At 51.3% G+C, this 11,664-nt stretch overlaps 1 protein-coding gene across 1 annotated transcript in view; it reads right to left on the bottom strand.

Moving 5' to 3' along the window:
• The window catches only part of Abcc10 (ATP binding cassette subfamily C member 10), a 20,447-nt gene extending 9,584 nt beyond the window's left edge, over window positions 1–10,863 (bottom strand). The window contains exons 1-9 of the mRNA XM_013350956.2: window positions 10,639–10,863; window positions 6,659–7,880; window positions 6,325–6,552; window positions 5,176–5,332; window positions 4,647–4,756; window positions 3,050–3,129; window positions 1,934–2,105; window positions 674–772; window positions 32–277 (exon numbers count right to left, since the gene is read on the bottom strand). Coding sequence (XP_013206410.1) covers window positions 32–277; window positions 674–772; window positions 1,934–2,105; window positions 3,050–3,129; window positions 4,647–4,756; window positions 5,176–5,332; window positions 6,325–6,552; window positions 6,659–7,880; window positions 10,639–10,799 — 2,475 coding nt within the window. The 5' untranslated portion in view covers window positions 10,800–10,863. The remainder of the gene's footprint in view (window positions 1–31; window positions 278–673; window positions 773–1,933; window positions 2,106–3,049; window positions 3,130–4,646; window positions 4,757–5,175; window positions 5,333–6,324; window positions 6,553–6,658; window positions 7,881–10,638) is intronic.
• Window positions 10,864–11,664: the final 801 nt, after the last annotated feature.

The following is an 11,664-nucleotide window of genomic DNA, read 5'->3' as shown; positions in this document are numbered from 1 at the left end:
GGTCTGCTCTGCACGTGGCAGGGTGGCATGCACGTGGCAGGGTGGCAGGTCTGCTCTGCACGTGGCACTCCCCCTGCCATTCTGCACCTGTCCGGACCAGGTGCCCGGCCTCCATCAACAGCACCACGTCAGCCTTCTCGAGGTACTCAGTGCGGTGGGTGCACAGCAGCCGAGTGGTGTGGCTCAGCACCCCCAGAATACATCTATGCAGCAGGTGGTTGGCCACATCTGCATCCACAGCAGCCAGAGGGTCATCAAGGAGATAGAAGGCTTTCTCCTAGACAGAAAGAACACGGCAGGCACTATGGCCCAAGTCCTTGGCTCGGAGGCTCTCCCAGACCCAAATTTCAAGGCAATCAGACATGACAGGTGAGAACAGCTCTACACTGTAGGAAAGAGATGAGACACGACAGACTTCCCTCCAACTGAGTGCAAAGTCAGAGATGTGGGTCCAGTGCCTTGCTGGGCCCCAGTACGACAGGCCTTTATTTTTGCCTTGAATCTGAAAACAGGAGGTAGGATAGGCAATGCCTCGGGACGTGGAGTGAGGGAGGAAAAAAGCAAATGCAAACAGAAATATGCCTGGCCCTGCTCAGCCAAGCCCCCTCTGCGCTAGACTGCTTCCACACCCCTGACTACCAACCTACTCCCCCACCCCACAACCTCAATTTACCTGGTAGACAGCACGAGCAAGTGCAATCCGAGCCCGCTGTCCCCCACTGAGGGTTACACCCTTCTCTCCCACCTCTGTCTGGTCTCCAGCAGGCAGGATCTGAAGGAACAGAAGACACCCAGCGGGTTAGCAAACTCCCCACGCCTTCCACTCTGTCTCCTTTCCCTTTGTAGGGAAGAGAGAAAATGTGGAGGTCAGAAGGCCTCATAAGCTTGAGATTGCACTTCAGTTGGGACAAGTGGTTTAGAGGAGAGAAGCCCAGATTCCAATGCCTGGGAGCTATTGAACACTTACTTAACACCTTCCAGGCTGTGGTGGTTTAAATAAGAATGGGCCCCCCCATTCTAATGGTAGAACTGTTTAGGAAGGATTAAGAGGTGTGGCCTCGTTGGAGGAGGTGTGTCAATGCAGTCAGTCTTTGAGGTACAAAAGCAATGTTGTTCCCAGTTAGCTCTCTTTGCTTTGTGACTATTGTCTCAAGATGTAATCTTTTTGCTACTGCTCCCAGCACCACATCTATCTGCCTGGTGCCATGCTCCCTGCCATGATGGTCAAGGATTAACCCTCTGGAACTGTAAGCCCTTGCTAAACTCTTTCTTCCGAAAGTTGCCTTGGTCATGGTGTTTATCATGGTAACAAAAAAGTAACTAAGACACAGAATCACATCAGTTGAAGCCAGATCTTATAAGGCTGGCATTATTTCCTCCGCACAGATGGGACCAGAGCATAGGTAGGTGAACCATCTCGCCCATAGATGTGAAGCAAACGATAAAATGACACAAGATTACCCTTGATCAAAGTCAAAGGCCCTCCTGCCCAGGAAGTTCCACATTTATTTGAGTAGGTCAGTGGTGACAACAGTCCTAGAGGAGACATGGGGATTGGCTGGAGAATTCACAGAAAAATATGATTTCTCTCTGTTGCTTTTAGTACTTGGCTTGTGGGTATGGGGCAATCTAATGGGCCTGGCAGCTTTCCCAAAGGTTTAAACAAGACCTTGACTCTTCCAAACCAAGCCTCACAGAGAACCCTAGCCTAGTTTTGGGGGACTCAGGGCTGCTATGTGCAACCCCCTCCCATCCTTCTTGGGCTTAACAGGGAAGTGGGAACCAAGCAGATGAACATTCTAGGAGGCCCAGAGGCTGGTTGCTTGCCCTAGATGAGTGACACCTGTGCAGAAGCCCTTCCCAGAGACGTAATCTAGTCTGGGATGTTAGGGACATACAGGAAAGCAGGCAGCTGAGACAGGTAGGTACTCACACTGAGATCATCATTGAGGGCGCAGGCCTCTAGCACCTCCGTGTACAGCTGGGCATCAAATGTCTTCCCAAAGAGGATATTGTCTCGGATAGTGGCACACTGGATCCAGGGCTCCTGGGTGGCCAGTCCAAAGCCTTTGGACAGTTCTGAAACTGCCACCCACCCACAGAGCCTGCGGAGAGCCAGGGCAGCATGGGGACCAGTTCCTTAATGAGCCCTTGCATGCCCAGACCCTTCTCAGATGAAGCTGGCAGGCTCTGAGGCCACTATCAGCTGGAGAAAGCAGCTCTTTGGCTCCAGCCCCGCAGCGTCCTATAGATGCGGTGGAGCTCAGGTGGGGCTCACCCTCACCTACAAGCATGGCTTCCCTCCAGTCCTCACCCCTCTGTGGACCTCTTCCTTGTGTAACCCCATTTTCAGAAAAGACAGCTAACAGCACATGTGACCTCTCTCCTTGTTCTAACACTAAGACTCCCGACTGCAGCGGTTCTCAACCTGTGGGTCTCGACCCCCAAGGCCATCATAAAACATAGAGATTTACATTATGAGTCATAACAGTAGTAAAATTCCAGTTAGGAAGTAGCAGGGAAAATCATTTTATGGGTGGGGTCAGCACATGAAGGCCTTATTGAAGGGTGGCAGCGTGAGGAAGGGTGAGAACCACTGCTCTAGTGTGATGATGATCTCCCCTGCTTCTTTTATTGACTAGTTTTATCACATGTATCCCAGGCTGGTCTTGAACTTTCTATGTATCGAAGAATGACTTAAACTCCTTATCCTCCTGCCTCTACCTCCTGAGAGCAGAGATTATAGATTTACACCACTATACCCAGTTTTATGTGGTACTAGGAATTGAACTCAAGGCTTCTGTACAAGTTAGGCAAGTACTCTACCAATTGAGCTTCATCTCAGCCCAGATTTTCCCTGACTCCCTCCACATCTCCGGACTGAACCCTCCCTACAAAGGGGCTGACTTTTACCTTTTTTTGTACATGTGCCCCTGCCTCTCCACATACACATATACACTGACCCAAGACATTCCCACACACACCAGGGACCCAGCAAATGGCTACTAAAAGGTGAAGCCAGAGTCAGGGGCACACTGAGGTTCATTACCTGTGGAGCTCCCCAGTGATGGCGGCCAACAGCGAACTCTTCCCACAGCCCACCTTTCCCACGATGCCCACCAGCGCACCCTGCAGGGAAGCCACACACTAAGGACTGCCTGACTGCGGAGGAAGGGCACGGGGCTGAGGTTCTTCACTGGCCAACCCCCAACTGATGACGCTCTTGGTCTCAGTTAAGTCTTCAGGGAAAAAGGTCTCTCCATCCCTCAGGCCATGTGGGCCCCAGTGACTGCCTGCATCTGCCTCAGAGAAGCTGCACACGCTTTAGTCTCAATTTCACTGCCTGTAAAAGGCCTTCGAGGGAATGAGACCTGCCAGAGAAGAGGAACATATCCAGGAACTCCTAGTATGCTGAGGCAGGCATGGGAAGAGGGATTCCTGTCTTTGGGGTGACTGGGCTGGCTAACGTTTCAGTGTCCCATCACAGTGGACAAAGGCAGCCCACTGCGACATGCCCTTTCTTGTGATCTGTTCGTCCTTCGTCTCAGCTGTGATGAACAGGCACAGAGCCTTTCCTGGCTCATGGAGAAAACCTAGAAACGTGCAGGGGTCCTTGTAGCTTTGTCCACGAGGCCCACACTTTGCAAGCCAGGGCTGACCTATCTGCAAATGGGTACCAGGCTGCTCTCTGATCATTTGAAATGATGGACTGGGCTCAGGCAGCTTTCTTCTTGGCTAGAGCCTACCAGTTGGAAGGCTGACTGCGGTCACAATTCTGCTCAGCAGAGAATCTACAGACAGCATGAGGCAAATACACAAGCAGAAGGCCAAAAGCGCTGCAAGTTGAGGCCTGGCTCTGGGCTGCTCCTAAGATCTGCACTCTTGTTTTGAACTCTGTGATTCATCTATGTATTCTTATTACAAATTCTTGTTTGCTTAGGCTAGCTCCAGTGGGTTTCTATGACTTCTATCTATATGTAAAAATAAAAAGCCAACACATTAGTAAAATTCCTTTGAAAAATTCCAGCCTTGTCTTGCCTGAACTAAGAAGAAAAACAAAACATTCAACAAAAGCCAGAAACGTGAGCCAAATGTGGTCGAGGCCATTCAGCCATTGCTGGAGAACTCTAGGGTGAGACGTGGGTCAAAGGGTTAGACAGAGATCAGGAGAGCAGAAACTCTAGATCAGAGTGAAGAAGTCACCATCCTGTAGGAATTTCCCATTATAAGCTCTCTGACTACATATGCTGCATTGGGGTCACAAGGTATGACATTTTTCACATGACTAAAATGGGGGATCACCTAAGCTGTTTGTAAAGGTCCCCAAAAGAGGTTGCTTGCCCTCTCTCCCAGGTTCCCAGCCTGAAAGGATGGTGGAAAAGCCCTGGGGTCTGTTCTGAACCCTGCAGCTGGAAAGGGACACTGGAGAGGAAGCTGGATGTGAGCTGCCTATACGGGGAGAGGTGTGGCCAGTGTGAGGAGAGGGCATGGAGGAGGAGATGCACACATCGAGGGGTTATCTCCCCTCAGACCGGAAGCTGCACACCAAGCCCCCTTTCCCTCCCGGTAGAGGTGCATTAGTCCTCGTGTACCCATCTGGGCATCCTGCTTTCCAGGAACTCTCCCAGGGTGTCTGTCCCACAAACCTTTTTCACTTGGAGGTGACTGATGAAGGTTTTCTGGCTTGTTCCAATTGGGTCCCAGGAGAACAGGGCTTCATGCAGCTCCAGTACTGTGGATGGCTCGCTGGGGGGATCTAAACAGGGATGACGCAGCTCATCCTACCACTCATCTACCACTCATCTGCTGGCATGTCAGCGAGTCACCTGTCCCTGATGGAGCTGCCCACAGCTAACAGTCTGAGTCTGCTGGGTCTAGATTTTGTTCCTGACTTCTCTGGACACCTGTGCACAGAGTTCAAGAGGCTAGGGCTGGAAAGATGACTCAGTGGTTATGAGCACACTTCCAGAGGACCCCAGTTTCATTCCCAGTACCCACTTCATAAAGCTCATGCCCGTTAACTTTAGTTCCAAGGGATCCAGTGCCCTCTTCTGGTCTCCATGGTATCTGCACACATGTGGTACGCATACACACACATACACATAAAGTAAGTCTTAAAATGAAAAGATCACCCCCTTACCATGTGCTAGGTCCTTCCCTCCAGCCCCTCCTTACCAGGGCTGTAGTACTCCTCAGGGTTGTAGTTTGGAAGGTCAAGGAAACGCTGGATCCGGTTCAGGGATACTTTGGACTCCAAGAGGCCATTGATCACCCAGGGGAAGTTGTTGAGAGGAAGAATGAGCAGGCGCACAAGTGCCAGTGCCGTAAACACCTAAGTGGGAGCGAGGGTGAGTCTTGTTCTCAGGGTAGAACACCATCCCTGTGGACACATCAATGCAGGCAGGAGCAGGACAGCAGCAGACCTGAGGAGCTGGTGAGGCTACCCTGGGGTTAGAAACAGCAGGTCCTGCCTACAGTACAGAGAGAGTTCTAGGACAGCCAGGGCTACAAAGAGAAACCCTGGGGAGAAAAAGACAGAGAATCCTAGAAATTCTAACTGTTCCTTAAGAATGCAGGTTACTTTTCTCAATAAAAAAAAAAAAGAATGCAGGTTACTATTTTTGTTTGTTTTTCGAGACAAGATTTCTCTGTAATTAGCAGAAATCCGCCTACCTCTGCCTCCTGAGTGCTGGGATTAAAGGTGTGTGCCACTACGCCCAGCTGCAGTTTACTATTTTTGATGCTGGAGACAGATCCAGAGCCTCACACAGGGTAAGCACTGGCTCTGACATGAGCTACACACGAACCCTCATACAGTGAGCACTGCCTCTGACATGAGCTACACACAAACCCTCATACGTGGTCAGGACTGGCTCTGACATGAGCTGCACACAAACCCTCATACGTGGTCAGGACTGGCTCTGACATGAGCTACACACGAACCCTCATACAGTGAGTACTGCCTCTGACATGAGCTGCACAGGAACTCCCAAACTTCTCTTGATAAGCACTTAATCTAGGTCACTCTGAAACTTCCTCAAAAGCTGAGTGACAATGAAGATCTCAAGCCATGTCGTCTGGGCAGCTGGTCCTGGGTTCTATAAGAAAGTGGGCTGAGCAAGCCATGAGGAGGGAGTCAGTGAGCAACACCCCTCCATGGCCTCTGCATCCGCTCCTGCCTCCAGGATCCTGCCCTACGTGAGTTCCTGTCCTCACTGCTTTTGATGATGGAACTGTGTGTGAAATGAACCCTTTCCTCCCTAAGTTGCTTTTGGCTGTGGTGTTTCATCACGGCAACCCTAAGACCCCCTCCCCAGCTCTCACCTTGGTGGCAGTGAGCTGGTGCCCCATGAGGACGTAAGTGATGAAGATGACGATGCAGATGACAACTGGCAGAGCAGCCCACAGGTACACACAGGCTGCATCCAGGTACTTGATGACCCGGAGTCGCCCCAACTCTTGAGAGCGGCAGGACTTTACTCGGTCCCCCAGAGCCTGCTCCCACCCGAAGAACTTGATGACTCGAATGCCACTCAGCAGCTCTGTCATGAGCTGGAGACAGGGACAAGAGAGTGGGGTGACGGTGAGGCAACACTCACACACCTCTGCTTCGCTGCTGGGCCGGGTCTCCGTCTGGCTGAACCTGGAAGGCTCTCACCTTTACCCGTGCATCCTTGTGCTGTAGCATCTCCTGATTGCTGGCCATGATGCGAGTGGCAATCACTTTGTTGACAGGTACCAACAGCAGTGCCAAGACCAACCCAGCCACGAAGGCCATGCCCACCTGCTGGTACAGCAGGTAGAGGGTGATGGCCAGCTGCAGAGGGAGGCCCCAGGCCTCGTGGAAGCTGCCAGCAAAGTTAAGCAGCCTCTCAGAGTCGGTGCCTAGGAGGTTCAGGGCCTCCCCAGTAGGAGGGCGATTAGGCCCAAGCTGCAAGGCCTTTCGGTAGAGGACGCTCAGCACAGCCACCCGTGCCTGAAGCATCACTTTACGTATCTCGTACCCATACTGATTCTGCAGCACCGCACTTAGCACGGCCCCACTGGCCAAGCCCATAACGTAGAGCACGCCATGGCTCAGGGGCTCTTGCCCTTCCTCCAGGAAGCCCACTAGTAGGGAGAGCAGCAGAGGCCCAGAGAACGACAGCATGGTCCCCACCAGCTTCAACAGTCCAAGAGCCAGGTAGCAACATCCAAAGGCCCCATAGAGGGCCCTCCACAGCTGGGCCCCCTCCTTCCAGTGTGCTTGGAAGGTGCGGGCCAGGTAGGCAGGATGCAGCCTTCGGGGGAGCCGGCAAATGTCCTGGGGCTGCTGGAGCTCTCCACGGACTCCACGAGCAAGTAAGGGTGCCAACCAGGCATAGGAAAAACGTGACAACCAACTCTCTCCATCTTCGGCCACCTCTCTTTCTTGACTCTCAGAGGACAAAAAGCGTTCTTGAATCCAGGGCTCTTGTGGCCCCCCAGGGGCTGCCCAGCCCAGTCCATAGGCCAAGACAGCTGTCAGCTGCAGAATGAGAAGACATACACGGCCCAGGGGACCTGGGAGAAGTGGGGGCAGAAATGTGCCTCGTTGGCAATGCCACAACAGCGTCAGCACTAGGGCTGGTGCTGGTAGGAAGGCTGCCAGAGCCAAAGCCAAGGGTCCACGGGAACGGCCATGCGGGGAATGAAACAATGCCCACAGGGCCAGGCTGTGGGTGAACCAGGCCACAGCTGTCACACACCCGGTTAGCACCTCTAGCCCTATGGGTCCTGGGCGTGACCCTGGTGGCAGAGCAACTGGAAGGAGGTCCAGCAGCGGGAAGATAGAAAGAAGGAAGGAAGCTGCAAGTCGGAGGCGCCAACCGGGATTAAAAGGTAGGATATAATTGGAAGTCCTAGAGGAAAAAGAGAAAAGGAGGCACATTATGGCTGACTCTAGACTCAGACATGCCCATTGCCTCCAACAAGCTAGATGAAATAAATCCCCTTTCTGGTGTGTGTATGGCATCCCTGCCCTACTTGACCCTGGAACCCAAAGCCTTCCTCCCAGGAAGCCTTCACAGATTGCCCAATGCATTTTCTAATCTACCCACAGGCCTTCTGATTCATTTCTTTGCTACAGGCACTAACAAGTCTGAGTTAAGGTTGTAAGTACCATGAAAATTCTAATTAGGAAAAAACCCACAAATTTTACACGAAGATAAACACTTTTTATAAAAACGATGCACACAAGAGTACCCTAAACTCATCTGAAGTATCGCGGGATGACATGCACTTAGAAGCAGCTCTTGTCCTCTAACAGGGGAGCCTCCATTTACAAAGCCTCAGAATATTCTGCTCCAGTCTTTCCCCCCTGACTGTAAAGAGTGGTGTGGGCCAACCTGTGATCTCTCAGCTCGAGAGGAAAGTCTTTCAGTTCTGCCTATATCTTCTTAACATAAATGTTTTTCATAAACAAAAGGTTTACATTAAGAATCAAATACAAGGGCTGGAGAGATGGCCCAGTGGTTAAGAGTTCTTGCTGCTCTTCCAAAAGACCTGAGTTCAGTTTCCAGTAGCTCACAACTGCCTATATAACTCCAGCTCCAGAGGATCCTATACCCTCTTGTAGACTCTGCAGGTGCACGCGCGCGCACACACACACAGCACACACTGAACACCAGGTGCACGCGCGCGCACACACACAGCACACACTGAACACCAGGTGCACGCGCGCGCACACACACAGCACACACTGAACACCCACATATATGCATTTTTTTTTTAAAAAAAAGAATCAAATACAAGCTGGAACCAGGTGTGGAGGTGCACACCTTTAATCCCAGCACTAGGAAGGCAGAGGCAGGTAGTCAGTTTGAACTGAGTTCAAAGCCAGCCTGGTCTACTTAGCAAGTTCCAGGCCATCCAGGAAACTACATAGTAAGATCCTGAAAAACAAAAACCCTCAAATACAGGTTGGGTATGGTGGAGCACACCTGGTAATCGCAGCAGTTGGGAGGTGGGTCAGGAAGACCACTAGCTCAAGGCAAAACTGGACTATTTGACACTTCATCTCAACACCTCTCTCCCCACAAATGGATCCAACACAGAGCCAGGCATGATGATATACACTTGTAATCCTAGCACCAGGCAGGGTGGAAATGCAAAGATCTCCATGAGTTGGAGGTCAGCCTGGTCTACACAGAGAGTTCCGGGACATCCTAAGCTACATAGCAAAACTTTGTCCAAAAAAAAAAAATTATAGAAAAAATATGTAGCAGTAAATATCAGAATGCATTGAAAGTTCACATAAAAGAAAACTGGGCAAGGGAGGCATGGCACAGGAGAGTTGGCTGTTCTTGCAGAAAATCTGAGTTTGGCTTCAAGCACCCACACGATAGCCCACAGCCCTCCGTAACTCTAGCTCCAGGGCACCCAATGCCTTCTTTTGCCCTCCAAGGATACCAGACATGCATGTAGTACATATAAATGTATGTACATAAATACATGTATACATACTTTCTCTCTCTCACACACACATATATACATAAAATTTAAAAAAAAAATTGAGACTGGAAAGATGGCTCAGCAATCAGGAGCATAGGCTGCACTTCCAGAGACCCAAGGGGTTCAGTTCCCAGCAACCACAAGGTGGCTCACAGACATCTGAAACTCCAGTTCCAGGTGAGCTGATGCCCTCTCCTCTGGCTCCCTCAGGCACTGTACCCATGTGGTACACAGACGTACGCTCAGGAAAAATAAATCAATCAATCTTCAAAACCTAGATGTGAGGCTGGAGACACACTCCTGCAATCCCAGGATTCTGAAGGCAGAAGCAGGCAGATCTCTAGGTCAGCCTGGTCTACATTCTATTTCAACTGAGTCTGTTACGCTTTTTGGGATGCCGACAAAGCTTAATTGTAAACAAAATACTTTGATGGTTTTGTTTTCCCTCACTTTGGAACATGGTCTCACTATGCAGACCAGGCTGACTTCAAATGATCTTCCTGCCTCAGCCTGCGGAACAGCTTGACGGCTTGGACTATAAGCATGTGCCACTTTGCCCGCTAGGGCTCTACTTTTTTTTTTTTTTTTTTTCAAATTGCAATCTCTCTTCCTGATTGGATCGATTTGAGCAGGCTGTGGGTATCTGTGCTAAGATCCCCTAGGCTTTTGCCTCATTAACAACTTGGTCATCCAAGAACTAAATATAAGATCAAGGCGAGTTTAGTTAGCACCAACGTCTTACAACACGAAGCCAAGGTAGTTCTAGGGTTCTGATTTTGTTCTCCTCCTCACAGCTTCTCTTCCGCGGAATCTGCATCTGACTACAGACAGCACAGCAGGACTTTATGGATGGAAGTCCTGTGCCCCTGGCCCTATAACTAACATAAGTCATCTTTTTCAGCTAACACGCTCATCCATGTTTGCCTCCAATTCATGGCAGCTGTGTCTGGACATGTAAAACTCTGCAAGAGAAATGCATCGGCGGCTTAAGGACACAGCCCGGTACTGTAGTATCTGTTTAAACGCCCTGTTTCATTAACCCTCTCGACACTGCTGAGAATCAACCAAGTGCCAACAGTCAGCTTTTATTCTGCGTCTGCCCTACCCCAGAGACCTCGTAATTCCAGTGACACCTGGGAGAGACGGCGTCTCGCTTCAGTAACCCACCTTGGGGTGCCCAAGTAGCAGGCACTGAGGACGGCGAGGAGCGCGTGGGGAATGACGCTGAGCACCAGCTGTGTGAAGCAGTGGCCTGTGGTGTCCCCTTCCCACAGCGGGAGCGGTCGCGCCTCATCGGTGCCACACAGCTGGGCCAGGAGCCTCTCCATAGACACCTCACCTGGGCAGAAGCCGAGAGTCACAGGGTTCGGTACCCTGTCCCCCGCAAAACCCCGCCCCCAATCCGGACCGCCCCTCACTTCCGCCTCCAGCTAGGGCCCGCCCATTCTTGCAGGACTTCCGGGGCTAGCTAGGAAGGCTCGCTACCCAGAGGGGTCGAGTTTTTAGGTCCTGGTACTTACGCTGCCGCTTCTGTCTCCAGCCTCCCGGAATCCAGGACTGCAAGCCTAAAGACGTTTGTGCCAAGTTTCAATATCTCGAGTGGTTGGTGGGGGAGAAAGAACGCGCTGGCAGGGCAGGGCGCTGGGCCAGGGCCGCAAGGGCCCCCTAGAGGCAAACCTGTCAGCGGGTGCTGTTCGTCCCGCCCTCATGCAAGCCTCTGCGCCTGCGCACAGCTCCCTGCTGCCTAGCGCCGCCGCGAGCGACTGCGAGAGCGTGGTTGTGCTAGGGCACGTTTCTGTCATTGTGCTTGCACAGGGACCCAGCCCGCTCCTAGTGCAAATTCATTTTTAGTACCCTGTCATGTGGAGCTCCAATTTATCTACGGTGTACTAGCCGGCACATGCACAGCGCTTCTAATGTTTAATGAGCTGGAAGGTCTAAACATGCCTGCCATACTGAGGAGTGCTTACGGACACGTAACTAACCGTTTATTCCCGTGTCCTAAGGCTGCGTGACCTTAGCGGAAATTATCCACTTTTTTACGATGGGGATAATAATACCCACGTACAGTTGATTTGCATAAGTAGTATATAATGCTTATGTTGCGTGCAGAAGCGGTGCCTCAGGGGTTAAGAGTGCTTCCTTGCAGAGGAACTGAATTTGATTCACAGTACTCATGCTGGTCCAACTGCC

Source organism: Microtus ochrogaster, linkage group LG2 (genome assembly GCF_000317375.1).
Source record: "Microtus ochrogaster isolate Prairie Vole_2 linkage group LG2, MicOch1.0, whole genome shotgun sequence".
NCBI classification, from domain to species: domain Eukaryota; kingdom Metazoa; phylum Chordata; class Mammalia; order Rodentia; family Cricetidae; genus Microtus; species Microtus ochrogaster.
The sequence above is the reverse complement of the archived record's forward strand: the minus strand, read 5'-3'. Positions and strand labels throughout refer to the sequence as shown.